Source organism: Trachurus japonicus, chromosome 9, assembly GCF_045865225.1.
Source record: "Trachurus japonicus isolate A0001 chromosome 9, Traja_1.0".
In the NCBI taxonomy this organism is placed as follows: Eukaryota; Metazoa; Chordata; class Actinopteri; order Carangiformes; family Carangidae; genus Trachurus; species Trachurus japonicus.
This window is the reverse complement of record NC_140915.1, coordinates 30,686,109-30,703,856: the sequence shown is the minus strand read 5'-3', so window position 1 is coordinate 30,703,856 and position 17,748 is coordinate 30,686,109. Positions and strand designations below refer to the sequence as shown.

At 41.1% G+C, this 17,748-nt stretch overlaps 1 protein-coding gene across 1 annotated transcript; it reads left to right on the top strand.

Moving 5' to 3' along the window:
- Positions 1 to 3,950: 3,950 nt before the first annotated feature.
- fxn (frataxin) lies at positions 3,951 to 11,228 on the top strand. Its single transcript, XM_085788199.1, has 6 exons — positions 3,951 to 4,096; positions 6,405 to 6,494; positions 7,973 to 8,064; positions 8,243 to 8,363; positions 9,465 to 9,562; positions 10,843 to 11,228. Exons 1-6 carry the CDS (start codon positions 3,989 to 3,991, stop codon positions 10,979 to 10,981), a joined length of 648 nt encoding a protein of 215 aa, XP_085644325.1. The 5' UTR covers positions 3,951 to 3,988; the 3' UTR covers positions 10,982 to 11,228.
- Positions 11,229 to 17,748: the final 6,520 nt, after the last annotated feature.

The window sequence follows — 17,748 nt, the reverse complement described above, 5'->3', positions numbered from 1 at the left end:
TTAGAAATGAGAAGAACATTGAATTAGGCCAACACTCAACCTTCAATAGAAAACATGTCATAATTATTGCAATCAAGTTATTCCAGTTTGTCTGCAGTCATTTTGAGTCTTCATTAACAGCTTCCTGACTGCCACTGCTCCATTTTCCCCAACAAATTATAAGAAACAGGTCAGGTCAGTAATGTACATCCGTGACTTTGTTTTATTTTTCTAAATTAAAACATTTAATCATGGATGTTGTATAGTCATACATTTCAGGTGTGTGTCTATGGAAATGGAGTAACTCAATGTCTGCTTGAGCTGAGCCTGTCATTTATTGATGTCTGCTTCAAATTAACAAGTTACATTGCCACTGTGTGTTTGACAGTGACAGTGGAATCAGTCAGTCTGTTGTACGTTGCATTAGCGCAGTGTTGATGCTTCAGGTGTGATACGCTGTTGATGAAGTCACTGGCAGTGAGTGTGGCTGTTCAACAGGAAGAGGCAGAAGTTCTGGGTACTTTTTATAATAAAGACAAAAAGACTTGAGAGTGACAGCTTATTCACTTCATTGTGTCGGTTGATGTCAATAAAACTTTATACTTTTTTTCTTGTTATTTAAACATTTTGACACAATTTTTTTTAACGTTAATACAGTTTTTCCCCCTCATCCCAATCCACAGCACAGTGCATACATAACGTAGAAGGAGGAGCAACAGTATAGTTGTTACTGATCATGATGTGCATATGTCTACACTGTCAAATATCTCTACACATATGCACCTACATACACATACACAGCCATGTACATATGTACAAACATATTATTAATAAACAGGCTTTTCATGTTATAATTTAAATTTATTTTATATTATGTTAGTGATACTAATGAAAACCAGTGCCTGGATGTGGATGTGACAGATATAGAGAAAATCTAAAACACTTTGTTTTGCAAAACAATCACTATCTCCAAATAATATGTATAACATATATGTTCATACAGAGTAATGGTGCACAACATACAAGACTGACTCAGACCTAGCATTAAGAGATTAAACAGCAGTCCTGGAGTCACCCTGTGAACGCAGCTTCACTGTTCAGCAATGTCCAGTCAATGTGTGAAGGCCATAGGTTGGTGAAAGTTACACTTCTAATCAGATTATCCAGCTTTAACTTTCTCTCCCCACGTTGCTCAGCAGAGGTCTCAGTCAGAAATCCTCCACTGATCTCTCAGTGCACAGGCCTCACCAGAGAGGCTACCATCCAATCAGAAGAGGGCCCAGCACATCTCACCAGTTGTGAGCGCACTGATTGGCTGAGCACTGGTAGGACGCTGCAGAGCAGATTCATGAATAGTTGTGAATGAGCCAGTCTGAAGTTTGGCAGGAGTTAAATGACACACCTCCGCTCCCCTCTTTAACACTGCAGGTACAGGAGAGCGTCATGTAAACACGTGACCTGAGTGAATAGTTTCAGGTCAGAGTGTTGGAGTTTCAGGGTCTGTTCAAAGAACACAGTTAAACAAACTCTGAATGCTGAAGAAATTCCACACTGAAAGTGTGTTCCCCCCTGTCCCTCACTGTCCAAATGATCCAGACTAAGTAATCCTACTGCTAAAGTAGATTTTTTTGAGTATCTGTACTTAACTTGAGTATTGTTATCATTATTTTTTTGAAACACTTACCCCATAATTACAGACAAATGTACTTTTCACTCCACTACCGTAATCTAGCTACATGCTCTCTTTACCTGGAGTAGGCTAATGTTGAGTAAAGATGAATAAGAAGATTCTTCATCAGAGACCATGGTATTAATTCCATGTTTGAAATTTTGGACACAAAGAAAGAATTGCAGTGTAAAACGTGCTGATTTACTTGGTTATCTATAGTTTTTGTGGCATATTCTACAAGTTTTTAAGTTCTAAGTTTAAGCGGTTTAAAGAGATGATTAAGTAAAAGGCTGAGGTCTGGTTGTGAAAAAATCTAACATGCCAGAGTAAGAAATCAAACACACTTTTCAGGTGTCGTAATTGGGAAGTAAACATGCGCATGCACAGGTACAGGTACACATACTTGGTATGAGTTGCAGACCTCTCTCAGGAGGAGCCTGACTGTGGAAATAATGTAAGAGGGGACGGACAACTTCTAGTGAGAGTAGTATGAACATTGAGTTTACGTTATCGAAACGGATTATAAGTTGCAACGCTTGATGAATAAGGATAAAATGTTAAATTAATAGCCTAATATTTGTCAAATCCCTGGGCATTTTCACATTCCAGCAGGCAATGGCCTAACACTGTTAAACAGGATATCTGTTACAGCTGGACATAACATTGTACCACAGAGCATTTATATTTTAACAGAGAGGACTCATGGCAGAGACAGTTTATGCTTTCGTTATCATCTATCCTTGTTATACTATTGGACAGTTAACAGAAGAGGCTGTAAATCACCTCAGTGTCTGGAACTCACCAAGAATGTGCAGCTCACCTGCCCGTGTGTATCTAATCTGCCTTTGTGTCTGTGACATAAGAGGTAACCTAGGAGCCTGAAGCTCACCTGTCATCACAGTCAATGTGTTGGTCAGGTTATAAACTGACACAGCCTACAGTACTTCAAGCTCATATTTCTGTGTCATTGTGTAGCTGTAGTTAAATATCTGGAGAATATTATCACAAAAAATAATTTTCATTTTACCCATATTTATTTATTTAGTCTAATATTTTACATTCTTTATATACAATCTGTGTGTATATCTTTTTGGTTCTACCACTAGTTATTTATTTTTAGTGGTATCTGTGACTATGCCCACAAACTGTGCAATATTTTTCCAACCTTGTGTACATGTAAATAGGCCCATATATATATGTTCTATATTCTCAATAGTTTCATAGCTGTATATAGTTCCTATATATTTTCGTACAAACTGTAGGCCTACAGAATAAATAAAACAATATAAAACCATCAGCCAAACTGTAGTCACTGCAGGGCTCCAGACCGCTCCTAAATGGGGGCATTTTGCCCCTAAAATTTGAGACAGTGCAAGTAAATCTGTCATCTACTTTTGCATGTACAACCAGTAAATTTGCCTATCTTTTTTTTTTCTCCCTTTTTTTACACTGGTGAAACTTGGAAGGGATTGGCAGTTCTGAGATGAACAACTAAAATGCTCAAAACATAACACACAAATTAAGTTAAATTAATTTCTCAAGGCAATTGCTTATTTTTCTATAAAACATTAATCTCTCTCTCTCTCTCTCTCTCTCTCTCTCTCTCTCTCTCTCTCTCTCTCTCTCAAAAAAAAATCTTTAATTATGGCTTGCATTTATTTGTTAATCAGTAAAGAGTTTTCTCTGATTGTTTTTGTCCTGCAGTCAGTGAATGTGGTTTTGGGCTGTGTACCTACTTTAACAGAGAAACACATAAAGTGAGGTCCTCCATGATCTTCTACCAACTACGGTAGAACAAGTTGACTTGCAAAAAAAAAAAGTCTCATTTTGCTCTGTCATTTGAAGAAGCTTTGCGCCACTCTTTGGATTTTTGGTGGAACTACACGTGTAATCTTTAAAATCCACAACTGTCCGTAATAATCTCATTTTGTGAGTATTATCTTTTCATGTAGGTTATGGCTGAGCTCTTTTTAAGAACTTTAAACTTGATCTATTATTTTATTTTACTTTTTTAAATTCTTCTTTGCTCCTGTTTTTAACTCTGTCTTTTTGTTTCTATGCTGTTTATGCTGCAAAAAAATGTTTTGTCTCTATGTAAAGCACATTGAGTCCCCTTTGTATAAATAAAGATGCCTTGCCTTGCCTTGCCTATTACAATGTCTAACCTTACTGTGTAGATTAGAAGTTCAGCCGGCCTGAGGAGAGCAGCTCCACCAGGCGGTCTGCCCCACCAGGGGGCGCAGCGCAGGAGCCAGCACGGTCTCACCAGCAAAGCGGCCGAAGAAGAGAAGCAGGAAGCGGCCACCGGAGGCAGAGCAGCCCGCCGCCGTCAGCTCCGTCATGTCCGTCCTCCGCAGAGCTCCGTGTGGCTCCTCTTACATCAGTCTCCTCCTGAGGCCGCAGCTCAGCGCACTGATGGCGCTTCACTTCAGGACCGTCTGTTCCCAGGTAGGACGGCCCGTCGCTGACAAGCAGGGAGGGAACGGGTTCGAACCCGGCTCTGACTGCGCCACACAAACAGGAACAAGTTAACAACAACAAGTTAGGAAGCAGCTGATTCACCTCGAACATGCTCAGTGTCGTTTCTAATTCACACTTACGTAGCAGCCTGCGTCCTGCGACACACGCAGAAGGAAACACCTTGACGTGTCTGTCTGCTTCATGTTAACTCATTGAGTGCCGCGCTCCTTTCCAAAGTTTTAGTCAAGTGTACCGGCAAATTAGACCATATTTGACTTTTTATTTTAGAGCCATAGTGTATTCTATATTATTGCCACCAACACATACTGTAGCTCAATTGAAAGGTTTAACTTTATCCTTCAAATGGCCACAAACCGTTTGTTTCTACGTGCCTCCGTTCCTGAGAAAAGTCAAGCTAAACATGGCTGGGTTTCACCAAAATCCCTCCTTTTTTTCTAGAAAAGGAGATAGAGCGTCTTTTATGAAAGGTGCGCTGTTTGTGTCTGTCGCTCTTCAGACACTCGCATTTCTGGATCAAAGGGCTCGTATAAGATAAATATACACAACAATTGTTGTTCTATTCACAAAACCACCATCGGGGGCGGGGGGGGCGCCACTAAACAGCAATAACACAGACGCACCGTGCCGTGTCACAGCCTCTCGCCGCGGAACGTGAGGCTCTGTCGGCCACAGCGGCTCGCGAACACCGGTCCCGCCGGTGGTCGCGGTCCGTCTGTGGTACGGGTCGGTGGTGCCGGTCTGCTTTGGTCCAGAGACCATCAGATTTTACCGCGGGAGGACTTTGGGGAGGACACGGTGTTGCTCCAGATGAAGACCGGGCGGGACAGTGGGCTGAGAGCTTCCTGGTTCAGCTCCCAGCTGCTGCAGCCTCGCAGGTGAGAGCGGAGCAGCAGCGGAGCAGCTGCTGCATCCACATGCAGAACTCCGTTTGCAGAAGCTGAGTTATGATAAAAACTTCCAGATCATGAGCTGTCATGTGACTTTGATCGTCATCTATTTCAGTTCTCCTCGTCGTAGAGTCCCCAAATTTACATATAATGTGTATTAAAGTGTCTATTTTCATAATTTAAAAAAAAAGCAAAAAACGAAAAATTTCGTTTTTGGCACTCAACGCATGGGAACGAAAAACGAGAAATTACGTGGTTGGCACTCAATGAGTTAACTCTCTCTGTGCTAATGTTAATGTTTCAGCTGTTAGCTTTAGCTCATGGCTGCTGAAGTCTGGGGAAGTTGCAGCAACGACACCCACATAGACACAAATCAAGACGTTCAGTTGTTGAAGCTGCTCAACTGGTTGTTCAGTTTCGTGACATGTTCAAATGTCTCATTGCTGGTCTGTTATTATGAAGAGCTGATCACAGTCTGTATGTCATGATGTCATGTCTCACTACAGGATATTATGTTACAATGAACCTGCATCATCTGGTGAATTTTAACACCCGAGATTCAAAGTGTTGTCATTTGCACAGCAGGAAGCATGTTTCCCTGACAGTTCTTTCTTTGTTGACCACACACAGTTGCCAGCATAGGAGATATAAAACTAAGTAGAAAAATAGAAAGACAATCAAAGAGCATCAATATAATCATAATAATACAAAAAATACAAAACTAAAAGCTAAACACAGATGGAGGCAACTGTTGTAAATGGTAGTAGAGCATATAGCCTAAAAATAATGTACACATTGTGCATGTGCAAACTGAAGGTGCTGTCACAATGCAGCTGTAAAGGATCTTTGGTGACATCCCAAATCTCCTCAGCCTCCTGAGGAAGTACAGCCACTGTTGGGCCTTCTTGACCAGCTGTGTGGTATTGAATGTCCAAGTGAGGTCCTGACTGATGTGGACACCAGGGACTTGAAGTTGCTCACCCTCTCCACTTGGAGCTCCTGGATGTACAGTGGCCAATGGGGTCTCCTCTCCTCCCCCATGTCCACTGTCATCTCCTTTGTGTTGTCTGTGAGGTTGATGTCATCACACCATGACACCAGACCGGCCACGTCCCTCCTGTTGGCCGCTCCGTCCCCGCCAGCGATGCGTCCTATCACTGCCGTGTCATCTGCCAACTTTAGGATAATGTTGTCCTTGTGGGAGGGGACACAGTCGTGGGTGAACTGGGTGTAGGGGATGGGGCTGAGGACGCGTCCCACATTCGGTTCCGTGTGTGTGACACTGAACCAGATGTGACAGTGATGTAATTTCATAGCAGACACATAGAACTAGTTTGTGTGCGACTTTTGAAAGCAGCAACAATCAGTCTGTCTTATTTATGTTTCAGCTCAGGAGTATTTCTCACCTCATGAGGCTTCATCCAGTCACCAGACACACGCTGCCGGGCCGTGCTGCCTCCTGTCTCCGGCCACACACAGTGAGTCTTCCTGCCACACTACAAGTCTGACAATTTAAGGATCAATAGGTTAAAGCAGAAGTAAGCGGAATATTTGTGTTAATATAAGTCTTAAATAGTTATATCTTCCGACAGCAATCACTTATATAGAGTGTTTGGTTCGAAACACGGGTCTGTCAGTCACTCTGCTCTGCTGTAAGCCGAGGAGAAAACGTCTTGTATACTTCCTTGTATCCTACAACCTTTCCAATGAGGAGAGAGAACGGCATGAAGGGCTGTGTGTGCAGCCAAGGGATGCGCGTGAATGTGGTGACGTAGGGATGAGGACCAATAGATCCATGACGAGGGCGGGGACTGCTAACTCCATCGGCTGACAAGAAGTTAGCCAAAATGACCGGATTGCTTACTTCTGCTTTAAACATGACTAATGCTGATTTAAAGTTTTATTAACATAGCCTGTGCTATTGTGTCATTGTGTTGCATTACAGCAACATCCATGGTATGAAATGGTATCGGCCAACGGTTCTCAAAGTGGAGTCCAGGGACCCCCAGGGGTCCTTGAGAGGGTTCAAGGGGGTCCCCAACTTTTTCTAGAAATATTACCACTTTTTCAAGAATTTCTTTAAAACTTTATTTATTTATTGGGAGGGGGGGGGGGGGGGGGGGGGGGGGGTTACCACTTTTTTTCTATAGAAAAATGTTTAACTTTTTTTTTTTTTTGAAATCTTACCACTTTTTTCTAGATTAAAAAAAACAACAACAAAATTTTTTCCTGAACATTTTTACCACTTTTTTCTAGAAATATTTTAATGTTTTTGAAAAAATTGTACCACCTTTTTTTTCCAGAAATTCCTCGACAATTTTCCAAAAATTCATGCCATTGGCCCTAAGTTGAATGTACATTGACAAAAAAGTAACGTTCTTCAGTCTCAGAACAAATATTTGTGTATTTCGGTGTTTGTTTCAAAATTTTGTGCAATGGGGGTCCGTGGTCTAATTTGTTTCAATTTAGGGGTCCTTGATGTAAAAAAAAATCGAGAACCACTGGTATAGGCTACACTTCCTGTGTCCTATGGTGGTTGTGGTCATGATTGCTTCTTGATGTCAACAACCATGACTGATTGTAGTGTGCGTTTTTATCTCCATATCAGTTTATGCATATTGATTTTCCTCAAAAAACTATTTGATGATAGTAAAAATATAATTACACAAAGAAATACAGAGATAATTTAAGTTTGAACTTCATATTCATATTTGCATGTAGGCCCCTCTAAGCTCCTGTAGTTGGAAGGTGACAGCAGCGGATCCACCAGAACCAACAGAAAAGAGATCTGTGTTTCTGAATGTATGTAGAATGTGATGTACAATTATTTAGCTAATAATGAGGTAAATGAATCATGAATTCTGGTCATGTTCATTTCACCTGTTGGAGTGAACTCCAAAGACACAGAGAGAGGATGTGTGTTGTTCACTGTCTGACCTCAGGTTTTGTTTGTTAGTGGTTTGATAGCAGAGTTGATGGAGCCAGCTGGAGGAAGAACATCCATCTGACCCCGTCACGGCTGGAGAACCCCACCACCGTGCAGACAAGGTAACTGACGGCGCTCCCCTGCTCTGAGCATTACTACGGTTGTGAATGTTTGGAGAATAACTGTCTGTGTCTTTTGTATGGTGTTTACTGTTTACTTTTCCTACCTGACAGTTTGGACTGCTGTATCTGCAGTCCTCTTCACATGTGTCACGTGATGTTGTCTGTGTCTTTGTTGAAGTGAGCTGACTGAACCTGCCTATGAGAAGCTGGCAGATGAGACTCTGGATGCTCTGGCTGATTATTTTGAAGACCTGACAGATGAAGCGTTCACTGGACCAGAATATGACGTCATCTTCTCTGTGAGTGTGTCTCTGTGCAGGATATTGATACTTACTTGTGATAGGCTAATGGCCATTCACCTGAGAAGAAGGCACCAGAGGTGCTTTATCGTAGTTCCTCCTATTTTTACATTTTGGTAATGAGTAGTGTGAATAACTGCAAAAAAACAACAGAAAAAGAAACCTTGTCATTGTAAAGCCACATATATATGCAGCAGATGAATGAATGCAAATGAATCCATCAGACGCGAGGTGGCTGGGTGGGTGCAGAGCAGCGCAGTCTCGGCCCACCACTCAGAGGTGCATTGCTAATGAGCTGCTGGTGCTGTGCAGAAGGAGAGCCCTGGGAAATGACACAGGTTTTGTGATTTTGGCAAAAAACTTCATAATCACAATTTAAAGACCACAGAGAATACCGGTACTTTAAAATAACCAAAAAGGGTCGTTGGAGGGGGACTTTAAGAAAACATATGCACAAGCTAATTTAATTGCTCACTTAAATGAGCATTTCAGATTCCAGACTGGGAGGAGAATCTCTGATTATGTTTACTATTTCACCCCCGTCTGGTCTAACACCTTCCTCCTCATTGGCTCTGCTGTCACACTGATGGCCAAGTGTTCCCATCTTGGCAACTGACCCCGTTTTTCAAACGTCTGCAATAGCACATGGGGCCCGTACACACATACACACACACTGACTGCATAAAGCAGAGAGCTGTGACACTGCACGTGAATCTTTTTGGAGTTATGGGCTGTCAGCTTGTGGCCTTGTTTCAAACGTTTCACTTATCCTGCAACACAGGTTTTAATGATAATGATATTGATGGAACAATCTGTTCATCACTGAGCTGTAGAGGTGTTGCCAGCTACAGTATTTAACTGATCCCATTCTTTTTGTGAAGCTAAGCTAACGTGCTCACTCCTGACACCATCTGACAGCGAAGGGAAGAAATTATATAATCAATCAAAGTGTAAAATTGATGACACTTAAATCAGAGCAGTGTGAAGCTCATTGCTGTTAATGTTCATGGGACTTTTGAACATTTCTGTTTGGTTACACTTGTTGTTGAACTGGTTTATTAAATATAATAGATAAATGTTCTGTCTTTGGTGTGTGCCTAGAGTGGGGTGTTGACAGTTAAGGTGAGCGGGGACCATGGCACCTATGTCATCAACAAACAGACACCAAATAAACAGATCTGGCTTTCTTCCCCCACAAGGTAAGACTGACACACTTTTAGATTTGCCTCAGAAACAGTCTACCACAGCTGAAAACATCTACATACCTCAACAACTACATACACCGGTGCATGTCATTGTAACAGGAAGTTGTTTAGCAGTTGCATTTGTTTTGTTGTGAAAATACTATGAACAAGGAAGAGCAAAGAGAGCTGCTGTGATTTATACAGAGCTGAACTAAACACCTACACAGGCTTTTGTCGTCAGTGCCATCAGACTTTTCAACATCTTTCAACAAAGCAAGTGAAAATATGAACTAATTTTAAAAAGGATCAATAAAGCTTCCATCCAGGTCCGTTACACTGTTGGGCTGTATTCATCACTGGTAGTTAGGGGTGTAACGATTCATCTACTCTACTGCATCGATGTATCCATTTATATTCATATGATCCAACTACATCGGTCTGTGCTCAGCAAGTTGGCCTTCTGGGCGACATATATTGATATAACATTGTTTTAAATGGTAAACAATCGATTATTTCCATACTAGGAAATTGCACATTGGATTTAAGCACGGCAAACTTTATATGGACGTGTTTTTGTTTGTTGTTGTTGTTTTTTTTTTAGCAATTTTAATGACAAAGACACATTAAACCAGCCATCCCCATTAGGCGGTCCAATTAGGAGCCAAATGTCTGACCCGCGATGATCCACTGGCACTGACGCACCTGTTTTAATATGAAACTAAGTGAGAAACGTAAGAGGTATAAGCGCACTGTACAGTACCGAGAGAGAGAGAGACTCACACACCAGCTGATCCACCGGTCCTCTGAGTGAAATATCCAAGTAAGTCAGATGTAATAATAACAGGGAGGCAAAGTGGACCAGGAAGACTGTCAGTGACTGGACTGATGAGTTTTGTTTTATTTTACCGGACCAGGGGCGTCATTAGGTTTTAAGGACAGGGGGGGCTTAGCCCCCAGGAGATGCACATGATGTGAGCGAACATAGCGCGTGAGCACAAAATTTCACAAACGGCTAACAAAGACTGAGAAATTGCTTTTCAACTTTTTTGGACACATCTAACAAAGATACAGTACTATGTAAAAAAAAATAGGCAACCATTAGATTTGTAGTTTTATTTCAGTCTATTTTTTAAAAGGAAAGCTAAGACCTGTGAGATTACTACAGACGTGTCAGAATGAAGACAGGTGAAAATAAATATTCATATTAATAATATAAACTAATATTATCAAGTCGTCGTCTGGGGATTCTGAAACATCAACCTGTCAGTGAATTTCCTCTGTTGTCTTGTTTGCAGTGGACCAAAGCGCTACGACTGGACAGGTGAATCCTGGGTGTACACTCATGATGGTATGAGCCTCCACCAGCTGCTCTCCACAGAGTTCTCCAATATCTTCAAGAGGAACATGGACCTCTCGGACCTGCCCTACTCCTGAGAGCCCGGCCTGTATTCACCCGTCTGTACTAGAGTCACTGGGACTCACTGAATAACTGTTCAGTTGTATGAAAGCCAAAGTATGAAGTGTAGCACTTTGAGAGTATTCATTCAGTCTCCATGTAAACTCCTCAACGTCCCTCACTGTCTCCATGGCAATCAGTGGTTTTCACATCTGTTGTCAATGTCTCAACAACAGAACCCAACAACACTCCAGTATCTCAACAGTGCTGGAGATCTGTCAGTTTGTGATTTGTATTTATTTCATTTGTTCAACTATATGAATAGCATTCATCTGCAGTGACACAATAACACTTCACTCACTTCATACACATTCACACATTCCACATGTGTGCTAATCAAATTATAACCAGGAGTATTTACACAAGGAGTGTACTTGGAGCAGATAATAAAGCACAGAGAATCCAGAGATCCACAGTGTAGTATTGTGATCCCCTTTAGTAATCTGGGTCCCACTTTGTCAGATTATTAATATTATTTATTGATATTTATCACAGGTTTTTCCCAGTCCACTGTATGACTGTTCAATAAAAGATTTCAGACCACCACTGGGTTTAGTTATTCATTCTGGTTGATCAATAAATATCTAGTTTGTACTGAATGTACAGATTCTAGTCTTTGTCTGTTAATATATTTTGATATTCTTTCGTAATTAAAACGTATGTATCTATCTACAGTACACATGTATGATTGATGGGTAGATGCTGTAGTTCTGCTCCATTTTCTGATCCTTGCAAGTTCATGAAAACAAGACATTTTGAGGGCCCCTTTTTAATGGTGCCTCCATTTGATGGGACAATGGAGAGTGACAGGAAGTGCAGGGATAGTGTCAAGGGAAATGATGTACTGACCAGCCTGGAGTTGATGAGGGACTCTGTGCTTAGGTAGCCGGAGTTTACTACAATATATAATATAATAATACAATAAAACCTGTTTAAGGAGTAAGATAACTGTTAACATTACCAAGTATTGATTTTATTATCATCTGTCAACTACATTGGAGATCATACATCACTACATTTCAGCTACAATTCGTACTGTTGGGGTTTGTTTTTCTTGAAAATAGTAGGTATATTTGGAGTAACATGTTTTATATGTACATTGATTTTTTTTGTAACAATGTAACAAACAGTATTTGAAACAAAAACAGTATTGCTGTTGCAATATGAGGAAAAAAAAGAATGCATTTTCAGCAAATGTGGAGTGATCTACGCTTCAGATTATACCGTGATATAAATCTTGGACCAGCCAACCTAACCCCCAGTGAGAAAACTGTCACCAGCACAGGAGAGAACTGTGAAGATTATCACAGTCATCAGTGCATCCACATCAGATGCATCAGAACCACATTGCCATTAACAACAAGGGCACTCATCAGCAATGTTGGTTTACAAACTTCACGGCAGCTGGTACAAAGGACTGGACAGAACACTGTCCACAGCTTGCAGAAACATTGTTCACTGGATGGTCCTCAAGTCCTACCTATTATCTTCTGCATATGGGGTCACGCTTACGATAGATCTTGCCCTCCTTATTAGTTTATTGATCTGGTTTCTGAAACCCCCACACCCTAAAGAGGAGTCCTTCCGAGAAGAGATGAATCTATCATGAGACATTTTTCAAGATAGACAGCAGACAGCATTCAGCTTACTTCACCAGTGACTAAACCACAGACCAAGGAGTCTGGATACAGTACTAGTCATTACTACATATACCCATCAGTCAGACAACACCCATCTTCAAAACTCTTCATTTGGATCTTAAGTAGACACCTGCATGTTAAGTTTGTCATTTTATCTTCGGTCAGGTAGATGTAAACACAAAGGCCAACAATCCATTACAACAGAACAATTCGTTGATCTCACACACACACACACAAGGTTAAAACCCTGCTGTTGTGGCTCGTAAAAAAAAAGGAGGATGTAGCACGTTAAGCACCCAGGGGCTTAGCGCCACTATTATCCTCCTGTCATGGGATTTTCTGCGTGAATTATATAACAGTGATACTTGCACACAAATCTGACCTGGGCTGTTTTTTCTTTTGGCTTTTTTCCATCATTGCTCCATCTCCTCTGTTCAGTGCTCGGCTTCCAGGCGATGAGCTCGTCCCCTCAACACTGCACAAACTCCTAGTGACAGAGGAGTAGGCGAGCAGCCAAGGAGTTGTTATGGCAACTGATTGACTGACATGTGTGGTTATGATACTGGAGCTTTGCTGAGCAGCAACATGAAGTATAAGAAGTTTATAACCATCCTGCAGGCAGCCCTAGGAGTCACCCTCCTCAACAAGAGGGAGTTGATCCCTGCACCCCGTAAACTGTGGAAACCTGCACGGTGAGTTGTTGTGTGTGTGTGCCTGTCTTCACATTTCCATGTTTTGCATATTCTGTGCCATGAAACTGTTTTCTTGTCTGTATACAACATCTATGTCACGTCTGCCCGTCCTGGGTGAGGGATCCCTCCTATGTCTCTCACCCTGAGGTTTCTCCAGTTTTTCCCTGTTAAAAGGGTTTTCCATGGAGTTTTTCCTCAGTGGATGTGAGGGTCTAAGAGCAGAGGATGTTGTTATGATGCTGTGTAAAGACCTTTGAGACAAACTGTTTGTAAAAATGGGCTATACAAATACAAATGCCTTGCCTTGCCTTCACATGTCCTTGTGTAAATGTATTTTGATTAAGTTGGTGGTAAAAAAGGTATCAAGGATCTATTTATGTAGCCTAAATAATGATGTCTCCGCTCCTTTCAACAGCCTCACCAACAGTTCACCCTCACAGGTTCTGGCTGCTTCACGCCTTATTTACTGGTTCATATACGTAACTGCAAGTTGTACTATTAACAATACTAACAATATATTGTGTGTCATCTTAATGTGGCCCTGAGGACCTCTGTCTGTCTGTCTGTCTGTCTGTCTGTCTGTCTGTCTGTCTGTCTGTCTGTCTGTCTGTCTGTCTGTCTGTCTGTCTGTCTGTAATCTAATCACAAGTTGTTGTTTTTTTGTTTTTTTACAGAAAAATGCTTAATATAACACTGTGGTAGGAAAGTAGAATGCTTAATTGAAAACGTCCTGTATTACTTTAAGAACAAGTAAAAGACAGACTGCCCTTTATGTGAACACTGGGAACCTGAAAACAGAACTGCTGCATAAACATTAAATGCAGCAGATACTGTAAAAGGAGTGTAGTCTGAAATAATAACATGAAAAGTGTATTCAGTGTTGTTGTTTTTTGCTAACAATATATTTTCACATTATAACAATGTAGTGAATATTTAAAAAAAAAAAGTCAAACATTTAATTTGTTGTTTCATGTTTTTACAACATAAATCATTACATTGTTATAATGTGAAAAGAATATTGACAGAAAAAAAATCCATGTTCTATCTCAGATTTATCTCTGGACAGATATGAACATGAAATGTATTTGATGAACTACAAATGAATAGGAAACTGCATGCATGTAAACAGAGTAAATAGGTTTTAAATGACTTTTTACACACAGACCCTCAGTAAAATAGGATCAGATATCAAAGAAGCAGCATCTTTAAAACCTTTAATGTGGTGTCTAATAAAGACTCACATATATCTGTGAATAATGATTACTACAAAGTGACTGGCACAATAAACAAGGCTTTCATGGCCTTGCAGAGACTATTCATTCAACACCTAAAATCTCATTCATATGTCATATGTCTTTCTGTGTAAACCACATGTGATCTTTCCCAAATTTTGGGTCTGTTATCTGTCTCTAAAGTTAGCTTTACATTACACTGAAGGAGGATGACATTGCCACTGTTGTGTTTACTAAAGCAGAGTAACATACGCCAACTTTGGTTCCACTAAACTGGTGTGAACATGGGCTGGTTTAACAGGAAGCACCGAGGTTCTGAGACTCCAGAACGGAACCAGAGCCAGAACCGGGTCTGTCTGAAAGCATGCAGTGCCGACTCCCTCACCTGCCTACAGCTGTCTCTGTCCCTTTAAAGGTGTAATGTGTAAAATCTTACATCCATAGGGGGCAGCAATAGCTATACCATTCACCCAGCTGATGATAAGTGCAGTGTACACCATGGACATCTAATGACCTCAAACACACACATTCAAACCTATGGACATTTTAAATAATCCCAATTAATCTAATGTGAATGTCAAATCCAGAAGCAACCACTGTCCGACTCCTCACCCTCCTCCAGTTCATATAGTTTCCCCTCTGTTCCTTAATCAGAATCAGGTTTGTGCGAATATACAAGGAATTTGACTTGGGTTTTTTGTCTCACTCACACACACACACACACACACACACACACACACACACACACACACACACACACACACACACTGAATTGCAGGATTTTTATGACGTGTTGTGTACTACGATAACCCATGTATAAAAAAGACACACAGAACGAGGACACCAACAACTGAGCAATAACACAATACTACAAAAAACACATAATGAAAATATAATTAAAGAAAATGGCCGGTGGATTAAAGGTTGTCAATAGGTAGTGCAAATAAACAATTATTACTGACATTATTATTCATAATTGCATTTATTGTTGATATTGTTAGAATTGGTGATAGTGCCAAATATCTCCCAAATAGTTTGTTGCAGTATTGTTGCAGTATTTTTTTTAAAAAAGATTAAAAAGGTCAAATGGAAAAATATCAAAGATAGATAAAAAACAAAACAAAACAAACAAAAAACAGTGACAAATACACTACACATAAATATTATAACTATGTACAAAAGTGTTTTAGAATGACATTGTTTCTGAGCAGGATGTGCGAAATGTATTTATTAGGTTCATCTGAAGTGACAATGTAGATGTTACTGATGCAGAAGAAAAAGGTGGTCCATCATTGGCTGAGTGAGTGTGTGTATTAATGAGACACGAACATCATTAGAATCATGTGAAGACCAGGTTGAAATAGCTGAGCAAAACACACACACACACATTTGCACATGCACAGGTGCATACACGGAGGCACACACTTGCAGAAGTCTTGCATACAGCAGCAGGAACAGTGCAGCCATCCTCCTCTCTCTATCTCTCTCTCTGTCTCCCCCTCTCTCCTCCTCTCCTCCTCCCTCTCTCCCCCTCTCTCTCTCCTCAGTCTTGCTTGGTCTCCGCTCTGTCAACAGCTCCTGCATCTTTCTCTTTTTCTCCTCTTTTTTTTATCTCTACATCTCTCCGGTGTTGTCGTCTCTCACCATGCGTCTAGGCGTCTGCTCCTTCATTTCAGACATCCTGAGCACCTCCAGTAACGTCTGTTTCTGCTGGACAGAGGGCAAGGTAGAGTCACACCTCCTCTCCTCTCCTCCTCTCCTCCTCCTCCTCCTCTGCCCTGCTGCTGCAGGGCCTGTGGGTGTTGCTGTGAATACAGTGTAGTGTGTGTGTGTATCTGTGTGTGTGTGTCAAAGTTTGGCTTGCTCAGCTTTATTGGATTGGTTGAGTTGTTTCATATGTGTGTAGTTAATATGTGCCCTTGGTGTGTTGAGAGGAAGTGTACGTGGTGATTGGTCCGTGGAAGTTTCTGTGGTTTTGACTGATGAATACTGAGTTCAGTGTCTTTAACAAACTGATTTGACTGCTATCTTACAAAAGAAGATCAGGGTCTATAGCTGCAACATTTACACACACATGCATCTCACACATCCACCTTCATCAGGGTGAAGTGTGACAGCCTCGTTAACCCGTCATCTGACCTGCATCTTACTTTGTAACCAATCAAATATAACCTAATAGAGCTAAAGACATCCCCTACAGTGCTATCTCAGTCGTGTTTAATTCCAATAGTCTAAAGTTCTCTTGCAAACAGGCTAAACTAAAATGTGAAACAATCTATACCTGTGGAACATTGAGCTATTTACATCATTAGCGACTTTCGTGACAAGTTCAATGCTGCTGTGTTTCAGTGCAGCCAGATAGAGCGGCTAGTTTCACTGGCGAATCTCGATTTCTGCTTGTAAAAAGTCCAAATACATCTCTAATGTTGTGTTAAATGTTGTATTGTGCAGGTGAACCTTTAATCTGAGTCGAGTTTCAAACAAAATGAGTTTGTAGGTGGAGCAGTTTTTATTTAAGTTGATCGTCAGATGACAGCCAATCAAATGAAAGCATTTGGTCAGTTCATTTATGCATACAGTGAGAGTATGTATGTCTCTGTAATCTGTGTTTGGTTTGGCTGATACTGATTTGGACAGATATCAATTGAGTTTGTGTGACAGACAGGTGAGAGAGAGAGACGTGTTAAGACTTCAATCTAACCTAACAGTGACCCTGCTATGTGTGTGTGTGTGTGTGGGTGTGTGTGTGCGTTAGATTGATGGATTTGTCCTGGGTGTGAAGCAGTATTAGATTCAGTGCTGGGCGTCGGCGAGGGAGTGCAGAGGCAGCTGCGGATCTGTCGCTGATAGACCAATCAAACACCAGAGCACTCTCTGTCCACACATGGCTGGAGGAACACATCATCAATCCTGCACTATTTATCTGGCAGTCATTACTGTACACAGCCCAGAGACATCGATTTAGCTAAAGCTAAGGTGTGGCAAGGTCACCTGACATTACACAGATAGCAAAGGCAACAGTGTAGTGTGAACACTCCCATCTTACTCACCAGTGATATCCTGACTGTCTGACTATCTGAATGAATATGATGCCATGATACATTACAATCTACTATTATACCAACCACAGACACAGGTAAGATCAGAATAGCTCTATACTCTACATAAACAGCTCACAAAG

What these genes read in the sequence shown, in the direction of transcription:
- fxn (XM_085788199.1), top strand. Translation starts at nt 3,989, where the DNA reads ATGTCCGTCCTCCGCAGAGCTCCGTGTGGCTCCTCTTACATCAGTCTC. An exon ending in TCAGGACCGTCTGTTCCCAG is followed by an intron (nt 4,097 to 6,404) that starts GTAGGACGGCCC and finishes TTTATGTTTCAG; the next exon opens with CTCAGGAGTATTTCTCACCT. An exon ending in CCCACCACCGTGCAGACAAG is followed by an intron (nt 8,065 to 8,242) that starts GTAACTGACGGC and finishes TCTTTGTTGAAG; the next exon opens with TGAGCTGACTGAACCTGCCT.